The sequence below is a fragment of the Triturus cristatus genome, chromosome 6 (assembly GCF_964204655.1).
Source record: "Triturus cristatus chromosome 6, aTriCri1.1, whole genome shotgun sequence".
Classification (NCBI taxonomy): Eukaryota; Metazoa; Chordata; class Amphibia; order Caudata; family Salamandridae; genus Triturus; species Triturus cristatus.
In genome coordinates this window covers 1786216579-1786237709 of record NC_140589.1, presented here as the reverse complement: position 1 = coordinate 1786237709, position 21131 = coordinate 1786216579, and the positions used below count along the sequence as shown (strand labels likewise).

The 21131-nt window shown below is 43.8% G+C and overlaps 1 protein-coding gene across 1 annotated transcript in view; it reads right to left on the bottom strand.

The window, feature by feature from the left end:
• Positions 1-21131, bottom strand: part of EPHX2 (epoxide hydrolase 2) — a 574957-nt gene that overhangs the window by 353714 nt on the left and 200112 nt on the right. The window contains exons 9-10 of the mRNA XM_085613110.1: positions 15924-15958; positions 15799-15825 (exon numbers count right to left, since the gene is read on the bottom strand). Of these exons, the coding sequence (XP_085469236.1) occupies positions 15799-15825; positions 15924-15958 (62 nt within the window). The remainder of the gene's footprint in view (positions 1-15798; positions 15826-15923; positions 15959-21131) is intronic.

Genomic DNA, 21131 nt, shown 5'->3' with positions numbered 1-21131 from the left:
TTTTGTAAAAAAGGCTGTGTGGTCTCTCAAAGGTGAATCCAAGTTTTTTGGTCTCAAACACATCATCAAAGTTATGAAAAACGTTGTTATGCTCACTGGGGGTGATATTTGGAGTATGTCACGCCTTTCGAAATGTGGGAGTGGGGATGATGGCATGGGTTTTGAAACTCAGGTCAGACAACCCCACAGTCGTCCTAGACATTCCCAGGGTGTTCGTTCTGATCTTTCTGGACACTCTGTTAGACCCAGAAAGCCGTCTACACACCTTCAAGATTATGTTCTTCAATAGAAATGTTGTCTCACACTCTATTGTTCTTTTGTTCTCCTTTTGCTTTGTTCTTTTTATATGCTGTTCCCTCTGCTTCCAACTTTCTCTCACGTCTTCTTTTCTTCTGTCCTTTTTTCTTCTTTTCCTTTGCCTTATAAAGGGAAGGTGTTGTAACTTGCCCTTTAACAGAAATGTTCTCTTGTAAGAATGCTAACCATGTCAGCATCGGAACACATTGACCTCAGTAGTTGAGTCAGCTGTAGCGTACGGCTGCTGGCATGGATTAACCAGTGGGTGTACATCAAACCTATCTTGAAGTTTCATGAAGTTTCCTCATTTCATTAGTTTCACACACCACTGTACTCATGATTTGGGTACTCCTGCCTAGACTCAGCATCATCACTGGTTGTTTTGACAAGCCATCACCTTTTATGAAGACTGTGTCTGTGCTGCAGAAAATGGGAAATATGAAAAGGAACCACCCATAGCAGTTCCTGGGTATTTGCAGTGGGACCAACATTGTCTATTTCTATAGCGTATAAAAGTGGGATGCAACCTACCCCACTTGGGTATGATTGCAAGTTTTTCAAGACGAAAGAAGGGAGTGATCTGCAGAGTACAAGAAGAACTGCTAAGATCCAAGACTTGTGTCTGTTGGACAGTCAGTTTCACAGAGGTGTGGGGACATCTCCTGAGGTTTGTGCATCTTGCTGGAAGAGCCGTGGTTCTGCCTGTGACCTAACAACCTGCCTGACCTGCTGAGAAGGGGCAGATATGTGTGCGACAAGGTCACTGATTTTACATTTTTTAGAATCAAATTTGTTTGAAAAATGTAAGTAAATGCTGGCTTGTAAATCATGCAGCCATCAGATTGTGGGCTTGCCAGGATCCAGCAATTTTACTAGAAGTGCACCCGCAATGTTGGCGGAAACACTTATCACAATATGGCTTAAAAGTTGTACCAAATATGTCTGGTAAAGTCTGAGCACTGCTTTATTGGTATTACCACCTGCTAATATCTAGATTATGCCATATAATATATCTGTGCTTAATGTGTCTTCACAGCAGTGACATTTCTATTACAAGTACTGCATGAGCCAATGCTTTATTTCAATAAAAAGAATATGAAAAATAAACGGCATAAGTTAAAGAGCCCGTGGGCGAGGGCATCAGAGCACACCTGACGAGTATCGTTCACAGCTTGAAATGTCATACAAAGGACAGTTCTCTCAACGAAAGCAGTGCTAAATGTCAAGTCATTTTAGGGGGCTTATAGGTCAGGTCACAAATTCTTGTAGTATTAATGGACTTGAAAGTTTAAGAGAGATCTCCTTCCCATCCCATATAAATCCAGTAAAACAGTCTTTTCAATTTGCATATTAAAGGTTATTAAAGGACCACTCAATATAAATGTGAAGGAGTGGTATCAATGCAAAATGTGTAGGTCCTACTGATGAGTATGTAGGTGTTGACTAGTATGAACAATTAAGAAACTATATACAACATTGAGAATGCCATGACCACGAACACCACCCCCCCCTCAAACATGTTACTAAGGGGAGGCCAATGTCTCAAAACCATACATGGAAATGAATTCTAGTAAGAGAATTGGCATTCCATTATACATGACTAGAAGAACAGGATACACATAAAATGAAGCAAAAAACTAGGAAGGCCTTCTACTTAGGGTTCATAAATTAGAGGTCTACACTACATGAAGTCATTCCAAGGGCAAGTACAAAGAGCACCTCAGGTCAATCTGCCTCAAAGTGATTTATCCTGGGTGTAGGAAAGTGGAATATGACTGTATGGTTGCCCCCAACTTTTTGCCTGGTATTTGGATGGTTTTTGACTAGTCTGGCTGGGATCCTGCTATCCAGGACGCCAGCCTATCTGCTTCCTCCCTAAAACTGATGTGAGTACCCTAGGTACAACCCAATTGGATACTGAGGATACCCTGTCAGCCCTTGTAGATGGTACCCTAGATACCCAGGGCATGGGTCCCTCAGAGGCCTACCAGGGCTGCAGCACTTGTTGTGCCACCCTGGGACAGCCATACCAAATGACACCACCAGACCACTACTGTAGTCTGGGTAAGGTGGTGCTTGCGCCCCCTTACAGGGATACAGGTACCCTGTACAACACATGTATTCTCATTGGTCACCCCTCAAGCAGGCCTTGCTAATCCTACAAGGCAGGGTGCTGGGATATGTGTGAGGGGGGACCCCTACCTGAGTAGGGCCCCTCTGCAACCCTCGTAAAAACCATTGCTGGGTTGTTTGTAGTGTAGCCTTACCATATACTCTTAACCGCATTATAAGTATATCGCGATAGCGTGATAACTTGAGAATGGCTACACAGAACCATATTGTGTTTGGTATCAAACATGTAGGAATCATACCCCCAGTCCAGTCATGGGCATGAGGGCATGATTCCCCCCTGCTAGAGGGGCGATATGGGAAAAGCGGCAGAATTTAGACACCAATTTAAAAGTGCACACATCACAAAATGGATGCTACTCGCCACCCACACGACTCTGGCTGCCTGTTGCTGGGCAAAACCCCAGCCTCGGCAGCCGGACAATAGGGATCCTGTTGCAGGGAGGTGCCAGCACCTTCCCAGACAGGCTATGTGGATTGAAACTGGGTGGGTGCACCATTGGATGCCTTTCAGAGTTGCACGTAGGCTGTTACAGCGCCTACATTCTGCATACACCACCTGGAACCGGTTCAGGGGCATCCTGCCCCTTGCCCAGACGGGAAACACACAAAGGGGAGAGGGTGTAGCCGCCCTTTCCCGCCTAACCTCTCATTGGTGGACACTGATCTGGACACTCCCCTAATCTTGTGGATAAAGGTGAATAACGTGTCCCCAGAGATTCAGATTAATCTTGGACTTCACAGACCTGACCTTCGACGAGCTGCTGCCCAGCTGACTGAAGAAATCTCCCTTGGGGTAAAGAAATTACCCCCCTGCTTGGCAGGCACCTGAAACACTGCAAGTGATCCGGTTGGAACTTCGCTGCTCCTTCGGACATCGACGACTCCTCTCAAACTTGAGGTGGGTTTCCTAGCATCCCAGAGGCCAGTGAGTGTGCCCAGCAAGTCTGAGCACAGTGGACCGCGTGGGTGCTGAGATCCCCAATACCCCAGGACACCAGCCACCTCTTGCGTAGCACACGACCCTGACCAGTGGGGAAGTTGTGCTTTGGCCCAATATTGAGCCAACATCTCAGCAGCAACTGTGCAAAAGATCAATGCCCTAGCTCACTCCGGTGGCCCGTGGACACCCTTTTACGCACTCCAATTTGCTGCCTCCCGCGGTCCCTTGTCTCTCGACTTGTGGGCCCTAGCGGAGGTCAAACTTTACTTTTAAGAGTTCCCCTGGTTGCTCCAGGCCTGCTCTACAGTCTCCTCGAAGGAGACCTCGCTCAGACCTTGTGGGTCTGAACCAGTAGCTGATTTGTTCATCTTGCGTGGGTTGCGGTTGCCAAGGCTTAGTGGATCCAATCTGGACACTAACACCGCAGCAACCCTCATCCTTCGTGGGACAGTCGCCCTCCAGAAGTTGGCCTTCCTTGAAGCCTCCCGGAGCCCGTGGCTGCAGATCCAAGCTACACCTTTTCCACTTGAAGCACCCGACATTGAAGGGCTCTTTTCCTTGAGCTCCCTGGTCACTGTGCCGTGACCCACTCTGTCCCCTCTGCTTTCAGGATCTCCTCTACAAGATCTACAACTTCATTCTTCACGACATCGACGCTTTTGGCTAGCAGTAGTATTGTACATTTTCCCATTGAAAATCAGCCCGCGACCCGACATCGAAAACGACCTATGCACCCGGCTTCCCTGGGGCAGGTAACAGTGGTACCTCGGTACTCTCGTGGTAGTGGGCTCCTCAAAAGCTTAACTCTAAGTTTTTAACTTTGAACTCCTGCTAGAAGTGTCTTTAATCTTTTAAAATCAAACCGCGACATTCTCCATAGGCTTTAATGGAGATCCCGATAGCAGCTATTACCACTGCACGCGCCTCCCGTGGTTCCCCTTCCTCATCACTTGGGGTGGATTCTTAAGGGGCCGGCCAGCGAGCCTAAATGCCCTAGGCATTGTCTGTAGAATTGTCGTGGTTCTTATACCACTTTTTTAATATATGGTTTGGTCCCCCCCTGGGGCCCTGTGATTCCAGTGCTATTTATTGTATCTATAAATGCTTGTTTGAATTGTAACTTTACCTCTAGCCTCATAAAGAGACTCGTGGGATTCTGTTTAGAATAAATACATATATTTTATATATATACCTGTGTGGACTACTCTTTCATTTGGTCATTCAAGAGGTTATCTAAGGTAAAACAATAAGCTTAACACTCCTTCAAGACTTAGCCTGAAGGCTGCTCTCCACAGCTACCACTAGGATAGCTTTCTTTAAAGGTTGTCTTTAACCTATCACCTTAAACGTCGAATTGGACTGGTACAAGGTGGCCACTATAACTAGTGACCAGCATATGCCAGGCCAACTTCTCACACTGGGATATCAGGCATTTGTTGCAGAGCAAGTAGCTCTCAGGTCCTTTTGGGAAAGAACAAATTTCAAGGAATATGTCACAACGTTATTGTGAGGATACATTCTGTGTTCATGTTAAATGCTACTTGAAGAGTGTCATTCAATAGAGATGTGTATAAATATAATATAGACTTATGCTTATGACTTGCGTCAATTTTAATATTTTCTGGGACTCACAGAATACCTTCAGACACCCACGCAAGTTGCGGATTTCTATTCCTATTCCTACTTCCTTACACTTGCTGCTGAGGACTGGCTGTGCTGCAGACATTCCTTAGGAGTAAGAATGGCAGGAATATCTCTCTGTATCTTCCAATGCCCATCACTTATGCCACATAGGCAACATTTTTCCACGTGGAAATCATTTTTTCACATCAAGCAAACTCGTGCGGCCACTCCTATGAAAGCATAAATTCGTCTGTGGCATCTTCCCACCATATTTGCTCTCTTCTACATCTATTTTCACTATTAATGCAGAGTAGAAACCAGTTGGGTAACTCGGGTTGTGAACCAATAATTAGTTATAACTGTGTAGGTTTTACCAGCAGCCAGACCCCATTAAGGGGACAGAGGGTCTAATGGGCCACAATCTTTGTGGCTGGGGGGGGGGGGGGGCAGAGGGGGGGGGGTGAGGATTGGCTTTTGTGTCTTAGCATCTGCCCTACTATGGCCCTGAAAACTGACTGAGTCATTTCACCCTTGACTATTAGGCCAGCAGGGGGAGCAGTCAAAGCATTCTTAGAGAGAGGGCTTTGGTTTTAGTGAAAAGAGGGGAACAAGACAATACTACAAACAAGCAATGTTAATCACCACAAGTTAGTGCACTTCACATGCTACACACACAGAACTAATTCAACCAAATTACAGCTCAAGTACAAGCGCCCAATGGGTGCAGATAAGCAGCTTCTATGGTGTGAACTGTAGGTCACTCTATTTTCCCTACTAGACAGTTCTTTGAAAGCAGGGTTTATGTTAAAGCATGGGTCACACATACATCTGGAGTAAAGTTCAGGTGAAGATCATAGCTGAGATCCTGGGTGATTTTAGGCTTAAGTGAGAGCTTGTGGCCACATGCGCCTAATAGTTTGGGATACTTGGGGGCCTAGTATGGAGGTGAGAGGATCTACAAAATGTTTTCCTGTGTGTGAGACAAAACGACACACATGTGTGCAGGGGTCGAGGTGCACTATTTCTACCCATAGTCATGTGAAACTCACTTCTGTTCGCGTGGGAATACCCTGCAATTTTCTGTTTTTTAAACGCAGACCTTTAAAATACATACAGCATGAATGGATGTATACCATTTGTTTTTCGGGTGACCATGCATCTTTTTTTTTTAATTATTATTTTTTTTTATTTAAATATTTTTATTAGTTTCAATTGTAGTTATGCATACATTAGAATCAATATTTCAGCAATCGATGAGAAAGTATGTACAGTGGCAGGAAAAATCACATTAACCGGTTCTCTGCTGCTCGATCCCCCCACGTCTCATTTCCAGCTCCAACGTCGGGGAAATACAGAGATTACCACGGTAAACATTCCACTTGCCCCATTTCCTATCCCACTTCTTTGGGCATCCCCGGATTATAAAAACTTCCTTTTCTGCGATCATACATTTATCAACCTCCTGTAGCCATGCTCTTGTCGTTGAAGAGTTCGACGCCCCCCCCATCTCTTGGCTATTTCTCGTTTGACCAGAGTATATCCGAGTGTGGCTAGCTGTTGTTCCACCTCTGTAAGATCTGTTGCCGCCCATATATTAAGCAGACCCAGCCCTGGTGTAAGAGTCAGTTCTTTCCCTAGGGCCGTTTGGATACGAGTCGTGGCCCCCTCCCATATCTGTAGAAGCTGCGGGCATTCCCATATCATATGATAAGACCATGCATCTTTAAAAATGTTTTTTTCTCCACCTCCTCCCTTGTGGCCTACTGGTAGGCACTTACCCGGTGGCTATAGTGTAATTATCCTCCTCTTTCATTTGAAGTACAGGATCTGCGTGACTATATACAGAATTTGACTAATATGTTTGTTTTGTTGTCTATCCTCTTTATCTCTTTTAATATACAGGCCCGCTGCACACATGGGTGAAACATGGTCCTCAGGCCCTGGTGAAAATGCCAGTAAGTAAGGGGTGGCAATGAAACATGTCAGCTGTTCTTCTTAAAATGGTCTAAATGTGGCATTTTGTTTTTAATCATGTGTGGGCATAAAAATTATAGCCGGTTGCTACATGCCACACAACTTATTTTTAAGATCTCTTCTTGTGAGGAAGTATTCTCCCTTCCCCATATGAGAACCCAGGGAGGTCTTTGAGATGTGTGCCATACACAGTAGGATTATATAGATACACACACACACACAACATTCTTCTGATCTTGTTTGGCTGTTGGTTCCTCGGTATACATAGGAAAAGTTGCTGATGATGTCAAAGTGAGAAAATTGGTGACAACCTGCCAATCAGTTTCACGTTGGTTGCTTCTGTGAAGCATTTCCTATATTTTTCTCTATAGTTTCTTCCCATATATTTATGGGTTATCCCTGGGCACGGGACCTGCCTTTTTAAAAGTAGAGCACACACTGGGGGTGTTTCTAGATAGATACTAGAACCCTTTCCTTCCTAAATGGTTGAAAAAAAGGAGGATCCCTTGTATTAAGAATTAAGTGTGTCATATATACCAAGGGCTCTGTTATGATTAACTAGAAGAACTTGCAACCAGACCCAACTGAGGTAGGTTGTGTCCTACATTTATATACTTTGGACAGACAATGTCTATGGTGAGAGATGTGGCATAACAGCAAGAGCTGCCAACCTTGGAGCTGGGGAACTAGGTTCGAGTTGTGGCGTCGGCTCAACATCCTGTGATTCGGGACAAATCACTTAATCTCTCCGTGCTTAAAAGAAAATGAATGTGTCCGTGTGTAATGAACCTGGTGCTCATGTAAAGCGCTCTGATACCTTTGGGTTGAGTTTGCGCTATATAAAACTGCAAAGATCCCACTGCAAATGCCCAGGATCTGCTTTGGGTGGTTCCTTTTCACATTTCACATTTTCTGCAGCACAGGGACAGTCTTTGTAAAAGGGGATGGCTCACCACAAGCAGTGATGATGCGTATTCCAGGCAGGAGTACCCAAATCATGAGCACAGTGCAAGCCCTCTCTTGACACTTCCCACATCAGACTACAGAATCTGTTAACTCACCCCATTCCCCACCATTTACTGAAATGGCAGTACTCAGGCTGGATTGATCATCAATCCTAAAAGCATCTGCATTCTCCCTCTGAAGGTCCACAATCCAGGACACTGATAGTAGTACCGTCTCAGCTAGAGGGACTGCATGATGCGCCCCTACAGGTCTGAGAATCGACTTCTGGAACTCAGAGCAAGGGACAGGCCCAGTCGCGGCCCGTGCATGTAATAGCAGTGGTGCCGGGTTGGAGGGGGGGGGGGGGGAATATTGATAGACGACAATGAGGGGAAATTAATTATTTAATTTTCCCTCGTGATCGTCTGTCGAATTCCCCCGCCAACCCGGCTCCACCGCTTAACCACTCTTACCTGCGTGGGCTGTGGCTGGACAGGCCAAGACCTTGGCATGAATGCTCAATTAGCGCGTGAGCTGGGCCACCCGTCAAATACCAGCTTTCACACAGAGGTGTTTCAGTCCAGACTGAGGTGGATTCCCAAGGACAACCCGCCTTCCCAAACTAACAACTGCATAAAATTCGGCGCTGTGGTGGACTTCTAACACTGGTGAGTGGAATTAGTGGTCGGTCAGAAAATCCAGCACAGCCCGATTCTGTGAGTTAGAATTTGGGAATAAGAAGGATAAATTCTCTTTTTTGCCATCGTCAGCCACAGTGATGATGTCACAAGTTGTTTCAGAATCAAGACCCCTGGGGTACATAAATGAGGTCTCATCAAGGAAAAGGATTGATAATGCGAATCATTTGAACAGAAGAATAGAAAAACATTCAAATTATTTAATCCAAAATTCAAATTGAAAAAATGCCCTATGACTAGAAGAATGACTCGAAAAGCACACCCTCACGAGTTCAAGACACTAGCAAAGAAAATGAAACTTCTGGCATGCTATCTCTCTCTCTACCCTAATTCCTATCCTTGCTCCTTCCAATCTCTCTCTTTCCCATACGATGACAGTGGATGGGGGCAGTCGAGCTACCGGAAATGTACTACAGCTAGCTCAGCCAGTTTGGGCTGCCGTGCAACAACAAAACGTTGATGAGTACATGTTAAATGTGATATGTTAAATGTCATATTTTGTAAAAAAAACAATAAAAAGTATATTGAAATTAAAAACAAACAAAAAAAAAATGCCCTAAAACATTACCTGAAAAACACTGGTTATTGGAAAAGTGGCAAGTAAACTAGGGTGGCATTACAAATGCCTTCCATAATAATACAATCATGCAGAAAAGGATTTGACAGCAGGTAATAATTTCTCTTTGAGAAAATAAAATCCTATTGTTAGGAGATTGTTCCATGTACAGCTCAGCCGGAGTCTGTAATGGAAACTGCAAGTTCAGCTCCCGCCAAAGCCTAGATTGTTTCAGAGTGATGTTTAATTTCCCTTTAATCAGTTACACAAAAGCTGCTGATTGTAACATTTTCCTTTTTTGTATTTCAATCCAGTTTTCTTGATTTGGGGCTAATGGGTTAATTATATTTTATCAAAGGAATGGAAACGGTTATCCAAAGTTCTAATTATACGGTCGGGCCAGATAAATGGTCGCAGAAGTAGAAGCGGGCAATGTTATTTAATGAGAGTGGTGGCAAAATGCTGACTTTGTAGCGCCTGTCACTTTCTTGGAACAGCTGATTTATCAAAGTACAAAGTTAACCTCATGCTCAAGGCCAGTGCCAGAGGAAATCTCTACATTACTTTTTCATATTTATTTATTACATTTTGCTATTTGTTGAGAGCTTCAAACACACAAAAGGTTATGGGAGGATGTTTGTAATAAGTCTGACCACTAGCAATCGCTCGGGGTAGCGTTCCAACCCATTGCATTTTATCCCACCATGCCCCCTCAGTTTGGACCTAAACATATGCAAATCAGTCTCGACTCTGCTCCAATAGGAGCAGTACAGCCCGAACTCCTCCCCGAAATGAAACACAAAGAACTCAAGAGACCGGCTTCACCCTGATTGGTGGTCTTCAGTGGAGTGTGCTTTGGATTTGCTGAGTGCTAACCAGGGGGGAATGGTCATGAGATATCATACAGGACACTGACATCAAACTTTAGGCATAGCAGAGGTGGATCAGGCATTGCAAGAAGTGCTGTTGTTGCTATAACAACAAGGACTGTGTATTTTGCACATCACACCGCCATACATCTGCAGAAGGAGCACTATCTTGAAATGTTACACAATATCTTATGGGCTCAGAAGGCCAAGTCCAACACGAGAAGGCGGGCCTGGCAGAGGTTCAGACAGTGGAACAGAAGTTGCAGGTAGGTTGACAGGGATACAACGGTGTCCATTGTGTCAAATCCAGATGGTGAGAGATGGGGCGGGTGAACAGTTACATCTAGGCTAGGTTCTCAACCACAGCAACAGCATGAAGATGAGGTGGCCTGAGATGGTGTTCTTGGCACATTTTAGGAGTACTGGTGAACAGTTGATACCACAGCCCAACTACAAAAACAACAGCAATCCAGGCACATATGCTACCGACTACACTTTCACAGTAAAATTGCAGACGTCAACATTGAGCAGAACAGTAAAATAAAGCAAAGGATTAAGTGCAGTCTAAGCTAAAGTGACAGTGTTGTATGAGTTCATGAGGAGAATGGACGAGGCTTTCCAATGTTTCACCAGGGGCAGGACCTGGGCAAAACGCAACATTTATCAGGGGGCCATCGATGGCCATAATTTGCAGGAATTGTCGCCATTAAGCCATTGGCAGCATTTTACAGAGGAGGATCATCATGCTATGGATTGCCATCAGTTGGTAATGATTACCATTATGCCAGGGCCAGAATTTTATGAAGGTTAGGCATCATGCACCCGATGCCCACGATTTGGCAAAAAAATACCAGGGCCAGCATTTTACAGGGGTGGTCATCATGCGATGGATTCCCACAAATTGCTAATAATTATCAATGTTATGCCAGAACTGGCATTTTATAAGAAATGGGCATTATGCCACAGATACCCGCATGCTGCCAAGAAATATCACCATTACACCAGGGGCAGCATTCCAGTAAGAGATGGCTTTTTGTGATAAATGTCTGAAAGTGTCCAGCAAATGCCAACATTAAACCACGGACAATAATTTGATAGGTGTGATCAGGGGCAAAACACTCAAACCGACTCAAGAAAATTCACAGTGAGGGTAGATTGAGATCAACATCACGTGATCAAGGGTGGTGGAAAGGGCGGTGTTCTCAGCAGGATCCTCCGTAGGCTTCAGGTGCAAACTCCCATTGTCAATAATGGGCCAGGTGGCTTTGGCCAAAATGGTACTACCCTTAAAGTTCATTTATGTCTCAGCGTACATGCCGCTTCAGCTGACCGGGCATTTCTTTTGAGAGCTGGCTACTCAACTAACAGAATTGATATGGGGTATGCATAAGAGACAGGTAGCCTGGAATACCTTATATCTGCCAACAGGTGGGTGGGGGGCTAGGTGTTCCCGTTTAGAGTCCTATAATTGAGCTTCTCAACTCCAGAGTGTACCTAGTTGGTTGAGGCCAGGTGCCTCTCCCAAGCGTGTATATCTGAACAGAGGATTGCCTTCCAAGACTGTTGGGGAATACATATTGATAAATGCTGTGATACCCACCCAGACTCATTCTTTTTAAGAACGGCACGCCATAATTGGCACAGGTACTGCCACAATCAGCAGGCGGGGCCCATGTGCCTCAGAAATTCCATTGTGGACACCTCAGCATTTTTACGGAAGGCGAGTGAACAAGACCTCTTGGACTGGAGCAGGAATCACCACAGGTGGTGAGTTTTATGACACTGGTTTTCCTCTAGCCTTTTGACGTAATACTCCACGCAAATGACCTTCCCTCAGGTCAGTTCTCGACTCATGCTGCTTTGACTAAACATCTACATAGGGCGAGACTGGGACGGAACCAGAGACGGATGCCCTCACACGTACACTGTGACACAGGGCAATGGCAGACACTTCATCACGATTGGCTATAGATCCAAAAGGGATGCCAAGCTCAAAACACTGACCTCATTGAGATCTAAGTGGGAAGCAGAGCTTGGAGAACCACTGACTGATGCAGAATGGTCACCGGCCCTTCAGTATATATGTCATACCTCAATAAATGCATGCCTCAAACTCTTTCAAATGTAACTTCCTATATCAATCAATCAAGTGGCTTGTAAAGCGAGACTACTCAGCAGTAAGGGTCTCAAGGCGCTGGGCGTGGGAGGGGAGGGACTGCAGATCTGTCGCAAGGCAATGTGGTTCAGCCGAAGAGTCAGGTCCCCCACTGAATTGGGGCAGTGACGGCGATTGCCTTAGGGGGAGAGGCCGTGTGTTCCAGGTCTTTGCTGCGAGGTAGGAGAAGGATCTTCCCCCGGCCGTGGTCTAGCAGACGGGAGGCTGACAATGTGCTGCACAGCACAAGTTTAGGAACAAGTCTACCTTGAGAGATGCTAATAGGGAGGAATGTGCAAACATACATTGAAGCGGTGATAAATCAGCAGGGACAAGCCCCAAACAAACTAGCAGGGGAAGATGTCTCAACGCCTTGGATGCTGCCAGCCAATCCAGCATTATCAGGTTAATGACCAGCCTGCCCCTATTGAAATGCAAACAATAAAACACTAATGTTGTGCTTGGGAATCTGGAGTGAAAGTCTATAGTGTAAAATATAACAGAAACCCAACAAGCCCAAATGAAAGAAGCACAAGGTTTGTTTTTAATATGCCATACAAAACGCAAGCCGGAAAAGCTACAGAGTAAAATACCATACAGGGCCATCGGTAAACCACAAAACTTTAGCAAGAAATATAACAGAAAGCTGCTCCCTCATCAGTAACTTCCAAATGACCTAAAAGTGAGGGAGCAGGACTGAAGAGGCCCCAGACCCAGGGATGCACACAGAGCCCCAGATACACTCCTCTGGAGCAGCTATGACAAACAGAAAGAAATAAGCCCTGACAAACTCAATAAGTCTTTTTTTTATGTACATATTCTTGAATGATATGGTGTTAATGGGGAAGCAAACAATGTACATAGAGAGATGTATGCTGACCTTTTCACATCAGCACAACATATGTTCTTAAAGGTTTTACTGTTATTTGTAATGCAGAAAAAGAAGCAGATGTGCACATAAATGGATTAAAAAGTGTGTGTTTTGTGTGCCTTCCGTTGTTACAGGTGGTTAGTACACATTGAAACACACGGAAGAGGAAGATAAGAAGTTGCCGGTGCTTATCTGGCTTGCTGCTGCACTTGCATCCTGCCCCCTGTCCTGTCGCTGCTCAGCGGGTCCTGGGGGCACGCGCGGCTGCCTGCCTGCCTGCCCACGCACACCTCTGCTGGTTCCAAGCCAGGCTTGGAGGACAGCTTTGCACCATGATGAAGCCAAAGTGCTTCGCACTGTAAGGGGGAGTGGCGAGTGTGCAGGGGTGCATGCATGGGAGTCTGCATGTATTCACTCGGAAGCCCTAACATGTCTTGCTCTAGCTACATTGAGTGTGTTCCTCTGACCTATCGCGTTGCTCTATTCCTGGCAAGCCGGTGAGATAGCACAGTGGGTTCAGAAGACACTGCTGAAATGCGTGTGTTTGTGATCTGCAGGTTGCGGGATACAAATCCTGAGATGATGGACTTTGCATTCAATCACTCCATGGTTCACAAAACGAGTGTTAATTGCAACTGGAAACTAATGCTGGCCTATAAAAATGTGTTACAAAAAAGGTTTTGGCAAAAATCTCTACATAAATAACAACATTACTAATCATTATTATTAAATCATGGCAGAAGCGAGGCCCTGCCCATCAAGGCATTTTCTCTCAGCCCTTTGGCTTTTCCAGAGGTGCCCAATGCATCTTACAATCATTTGAGTGAACCTTCTTTCAGCCTTGATGGTCTGTCGGAGGTGAGCCAGGCATGTGACTGGCTGCCGCCCACCCTTCTCTGCAGGCGTCAATCTGTCCTTTCTCCTGTCCTACTTGGTTTTCAAAGGAGCATCTCTTTAGCTCTCCCTTTAGCCCTACTGATCTCTGCAGGTTCACATTTTTGGAGCAGCCTAGCCAGTTTTGTTTTCCAGAGGTGCGTCTGTCATGCAACTGGCTCTGACCCAGCCCTACAGCCTGTACGGCGGGGCTCAGCAGGTCTGAGACTGTGTGGCTAACATGTGACCGACTCTTAGCTCTGGCAGTCACAGGTTCACCTGTAATGGCCCTCCCGGCCTTTCAATATTGTGTCAGACACGTGGCTGCCTCTGCTCAAACTCTACTGGCCTTTTCAGAGGTGGGCCTCATACGTGACCAATGATGGCCAAAAGAGGTGTGCCTGACGTCATCAAAGCCCTACTGGTCTGCAAGATATGCACCCGGCAAGATACTGACTCTGCCCCAGTGAGAAAGGCATTTTAGGGTCATGACAGACGTGAATCTGCTTTTGAATGACAATGGCCTCTTAGGAATACTTTCACTTCCCCGGGAAGCCACTCATGTGTCCGCCAGGATTTCCTTCCCTAGCTCTCTAGTGAGCCTTGGATCTGGAGATCTGTGCATTAAGCACATAAAGTATCACGAAATTCATGGCCTGTAGATAGTAGAGCTAGAAAGATATAGCCAGTGGACCCTGAAGGGGGGATGCTCAGGTCAATACAGTTGGAAGAATCCTCAGAAAAATATTGAACGGATCCGCAAGGTTCTGCAGTGTGACCATTTTAAATGTTTGATTAGAGGTTGAGTGGGGTAGGTTGTTCACAAAAAATTTTAAAAGTGCATATACATTTGTTAGGGAGACAATGACAACAAACAATTTGTGTTGGCTTGAACTGTACACCAGTTAAAATGAAAACGTTGCCTCTGATTGATTCGGGTGTGAATTGAAAGAATAAGATATAAGTAAAGGCACATATATGGATGCTTCTAACATATTAACAAAGCATATGTATCAAACGTTACCTTGTGTTACATGAGCCAACTATTCTTACAGAGAAAATGTTTTTCTGAAATGTATGGCTCGATTCTGCTCACAGATTCCCTCTCAAAGTTATGGGTTCAGAACTCAGAAGGCAGCCAAGAACCTCAGATTATGTCAATGGAAATGTCATTTTTATTCCACCTTGCACAATAGATATATTTAAAATCTCCCATTTTGTTAAATGTAAAATAAGATACCTTGGTACTAGGTTTTAATTAGAAGCAACAACTGTATTTTTACAGAACATTTCGCCAAGGTGTCTGGTCAGAGAAAAATTTAATTTGGTTCAGAAAATATTTTTCTAATTCAGCAAGTAAAAAACGTAGGTGGTGCGGCGAGCCTATTAATGATCTATCTGAAATATATTTGTCTTTAAAAATATGAAATGTCCAGGTCAGTTGTTAAGCACATAACATGAATATGAGTAAAACCTGTCACCCGGCATCTCCCAGTGTGCAGTGCAGTTGCCACCAAAGAAAGACTACAGAGTCAACCGAGGAATAACAAGAAATATTCCTCATGAAGCCATTCCTCTACATGTGGCCGAAGAGCTCACATGGGTGCGCCGAAACAACAGGCCTAAGTCATCATGAACTCATCCTGTAGAAGCGTGAGTACGAAGGTGCTACAAGGATCTTCAATCGTGTGCAAGATATGGCAACGCGAGGCACACAAATAAGCCATAGGAAGAAAAGAAATATTTCTCAAGCAACCTTTGGCACCAACCTAACAAATGTAAAGATAGATGTCTCTGCAGAAATTTCCATCACCCAAGTGTGTTCACTTAACAAACCATGAAAGATTAGGTATAAAGGGCTTACCAACTTATTGAGGAAAACCACCAGATCCTGAAATGAATCAGAGACAACCCTTGTTAGAAATACACGAACAAGCTTGAAGAAAAGCTACTTACTAAAGCCAGAAAAATCCAGATTATTTTTTATACCTTGCAAATTTCTTCTTGTGAATATTCACCAACGTCTAAAACAAAAGAAAAACACATGAATGTTACTCATTTACATATCTTTAACAATTATCAGTGTGAAGCTGCATATACACCAGTTCTCACGCTTGCAGCAATTGGCGCACTTTATAATACAAATATTACAGGCATTTTCATTTATTGATTTAGGAAGGATTTACCACTCACTTGACATGGATCCAACAAGTCATCCTGAGCTTCCAAGACACTACAACTGGGGCTTTAACTACTTGAGCCCTGAATTCATACAGCGGTGCTTATTCATTGAAAGTTTGTTAGGATTTATGGATGCTGTGAGTGTTCTCCTTGGTGGTGAGGAAGTGGCCTCAAATGGTCCATCGCATACTAGAACATTGGAATGTTGGGAGCTTCATTGAAAAAAATGGAGTGCTCCGGGCTTCCAATGGCGGTATAAGCCCGGAGCACCAACATTCCAATGCTCGGGCCTTTAACGCTGGAGCAGGCCTTTAATGGCCACTAGAGCCCGCTATGGCGGGCTCTCAGGCTATAGTAGTATATCATTGCCTCATCTGGGCAGGGTACTACATAATCCTTGTAGTTCTTGAATAAAGTTGATTCTAGCAGAAGGTACATACAATATTGGAAAACTAATAGGAGTTAGAACGGGCATGTAGTTCATCTCAAGATGTTGGTCTGACTCACATCTTGGAATGAATGGTGTAAAATCAGGATATGGATACAAGTGTTTCGGAAGTTAGAATGTTATATACGATGAACTACAAATATTGGCACAAATGGCAGGTCAACTTTGTCAATTTAGCAATGCAGATATGACATTATATCATCTTAAACCACAAAAGGAAATGATGTCATTAAAGTTGATAAAAGCACCACTTTCAGTGGGGGGGGGGGGGGACAAGAAAAACTGCAAAAATCGCTCTGAGGAAGGTACAAAGACCAACACTTTACTAACCTCAAGTCCCATTGAAATTGTTTCCACACATACAACCGGCTACTACAGGTTCACTTTCACTTCAACTTCCTTATTTTCTCACCTCCATCTATCCTGCTTCTTTGGAAGCCCGTCTTTCCCTCCGCTACGCCTTTCGTTCTGTCATCTCATTTTAGTCCTTTCCCTATTCCTCCTTTATGCCTTTTATTATCTCTACCTATTTCTCTCTAGCCCCATCTTTCCCAGTACTCTCTTTATGCTTCTCATTCTCTCCAAATCTCCCCGTTTACATGTGGTACCCATTGTTTCACTGTTCCTGCTTTATCGCTTTTATTCCCACACCACCTCCTTTTCCAAGTTCCACGTCTCATTTTGGGTTTCCAATTTCCCCAAACATTTTGGCTCTCTTTCTCACTTTCATATTATTCAGTTTCCCTAACTCAACCACCACAGCCTCTTTCAATTTTCCTCTCACATACATCATTCTAAATGTTCTCGCCTCCCTCCATAGAAACCTCGACCCCGCCTCCCTATCTCGCACATCTTTCCTGTCACCTCCACCTCTCACAGTCTCTCACCTACAGCGCTTTTAGAATTTGTTTACTCCATGTTTGAGTTTCTGTCTCACTAGATTTCTGTCTCTGTATCACCTTGCCTCCCCACTGCTCTTCTCTTTACACCACCACTCATTATTTCACCTTTACCCAGTCCTATCACCTTCCTACTTCTATCCCTTCAAAGTCCTGTCCTCATCTCATCTCTATCTCACTTAGTTTCTGTCTTGCCTCGATAGTTACCTCTCTAACTCTCTTACTTCCATACCCCAGTTACACTCCCACCTCCATGTCTACAAAACCTCAAACTGTCTCATAACTATCTACACTTCCTATTTTTTCACACATTCCCTCTCAGTTTTTCTCTTGCCACCATGTCTGATTTTTCTTCTTTCCTCCAAGTTCTGGTTCTCTCCACTCTTTTCAACCTCTGTATATGCTTTCTCGTTTTTTCTATTCTCCTTGCTTGCTATATATCTTGCATATATACCTTTTTATCTTCCTTTTTACCTCCTGGAACGTCTCACACCCCATCTCTATACTGATCACATTCGGTGTTGGTCCATCCTCACCTCCATGAATGTCTTTGTGGATATGTATTTTTTCCCATCTCTCTCTCTTTTTGCCAGCTATGCCTCCCAAAGACATCTGGTGGCATTGTCCATTCTTTCTCACAACTGACTATGATTCTTTCTCACCCTGGGTTTATTACTGTCCTGTATGACTCTCTTTCTCTCACTCAATCTATCTTTTCCTCTACTCTACTTCTTCTTCTTTCGTTCATTGTCTCATATTTTTTTTAATTTCCCCTCTGCCTATTATTTTTACCCCTTTCTCTTCATACTGTCTTTATTTTTGCCTTCTCCCTCTTTCTCTCTCACTCACATGTTTTTTTCTACTATTTCTTACTCAGTCATTTTCTCACTATATATAGGTCTGTATTTTCTTTTTCTATTATAATTCTATTTTCTTTCTTTTCACCGCCCTTTCGTTTCCCTCCCTGCTCTCTTTTGCTTCATAAAACTCTATTTTGTTGCTTAAAGCTTGCTATCTCCCAAAAAGACAAAGCTGTATGCAAGATCTAAAAAGTCAGTGACATGAGACTGCTCCTTTCATATCACAGATGGCACTGACCACCGTACTGATACCAGAAATAACCAGTCTCTTAAAGCCACACACAAGTGGTGTGGGACACAGAAGCTAACAAATATTTAAAATATGTGGCTTCCTGTTTTATATTGTGACCTTTACATCCAGAAACTCTGCAGCTTCACAGATAACGCTGCGAGCAACAAAGCTGCTTCTACACAAGCAGAAGTAACAAGTGACATTTCACACAGCGAGCACTCCGCATGCGCCACCCACTCATGTGTGAATAAGAGACGTCTCCAGAAACAGCAGCTCTTCCTTTTACAAAGCTGAGAGAGGATCTGCCCAAGGAGTTCAGAGCCCTGAAGCGCTCCTGGATGCGTGCAGTTATTATTGAGCCTTACAGGCTTCCGTAGGCACACTTCAGGCTGGAACCTTAGAGGCTTCCATAGGGACTCTTGAGGCTGGAGTCTTGAGAGGGTGGGGATTGGAAGGTAGGGGTGCTTTTGGTGAAAAAGATGTAGAGAGCTGATGTACGAAATTTCGAATCGCAAAATGTGGTTGCCAGCGGCACACTGACTTTTTGCAAATGGAAGGACATTTTGAGAACCGACCAATGTGCTAACAGGTCGGGTCATAACATTCTGAATCATAGGGGGTTGCATTCCAACTAGCCTCCTCAATATTCATGAAGTAGGTTGTAAACTGTGACTCACTACGACTGGATGCCATCGCAGGGATTGTGGTCTGCTGGGGTCAGGAGACCACCATGTCATTGATTGCATTTTATGTAGTCAACTTTTTTTTTTTTTTTTTTTTTTTAATATAGTCCGTTTCCCTTACAGGATATGGATCTGCATTTAAAAAGAAAGCTGTTTTGTTTGTTTGTATGATTTGGCAGTGGTCCCATGGATTATAATGGGTTAACACTGCCTTTGAAATGTTAGTAAAAATTTAAATGTTTTGCAACCAGATTTCCGTGGCTAAAGATTGCAACATCTGTTAATGAATCGCTGTTTGAAAGGGATGCCCTAAACAAGCCCATCCAAAGAACGACTCATTATGGGTTCTGAACCCATTTTCCAATTCGGTATCCTATTACTAAATTGTGTTTAGTACATAATAAATAGCCATTTTACGGGTTGCTAACCCTGCGATTCTGCAACTGCAAAATTGCTTTGTTCATCGGGTCCATGGTTCTTCAGCAAACTAGTAACAAAAAGGGCTAAATCTAATATAAGTCACTAAATAACCTTTATTGCTTTAAGAAAAAAAAGAGAAGTGACCTTGCTTGGGTTTTGTGAAGAAGAACTAAGATATTATCAGTAGCAAGTTCAAGTAGAAGCAATTAATCGATTAGAGAAACAAAAATGTAGAGGGACATGTACGATGCATTATACACATCTCAAAGGCCCATAGGGCCGTTTGCGACCAATAAAATGCATTCTTCTATGCACAAACCCTATTTTGCAAGTCAGTAACCTATTGCCGACTCGCAAAACAGGGTTTGGGAGTGGTTATAAGGAAGGGGAGTGCCAAGGGCGTCAATTCTTAATAGCGAGTCGCCGGGAATGTACGATTGTTTTGCGACCGGAATGCGGTCGCAAAACAATCGCAGTTTACCACCGACTTCAAATAGGTGGTAAGCCAATTGCAAACGGGAAGGGGTCCCCAGGTAAACCCCTTCCCCTTTATTAATAGTAGTGAAAACTAAGAGCAGACAGTGGTCCCAGTGCCCATCCTTAAAAACGTTTTTCTTTTTCTTTTTTTTTTTTTAACGCATCCTGTTTTCCTTGACGGAAAACTGGCTGCATTAAAAAAAATGGTTGCTTTATTTAAAAGCAAACACAGATTTGGTGGTCTTCAGCCTCCTGCAGGTCACCATCCCTGTGTTATTGCTTATTCTTAATGGGTCGCAAATTGCAACCTGCTAATGAATATTGATGAGTAAGGTTAATTACGACCCCATTGGAAATTGCTAATGTGCCTGAGACACATTAGTACACTTCATTTTGCGAGTCTCTAATTGTGAATTACAAAAAAACACAATTAGAGACTTGTAAAATGAAATAGTTGTATATCTGGCCCTTAGCGAGAAAAGATAATTACCGTTCACGTTACGTTATGCAGATCTTTTTTTTAGAGTAGACCCACAGGGAATTTACTACACATTATTCAATCATTCTCAGATATATTGACTGTTAAGAAAAGACCAATGTATACATTAATTGAAATGCATAGTGTAGTAGTATCTCAGCATCTTCAGTTAGACCCTGTTCTGCAAGAGGTATTAGGCACACACTCTGAAGTTGGTATTGGATGGCTGGGGTGAGGTGGACTGACACATACTACTGCTCTCCAACATTAATCACAGCAAAAGAACATGATGATACCAGAGAACTGGGACACCATGTTAATTATATGCCAAAGTACACACTGTGACTGCAGAGTGTAGATAATGTACCACATAGCAATATTGTCAAACTACACTACAGTCAACAGTGCAATCTACAATACAAAGCCACATCTAGCCAAAGTACACCTCTTTTGGACAAAGGCCTGGTGTACAAAGGTCTAACAAAAAACATGCAAAATCAGAATATAAAGACAAACCAA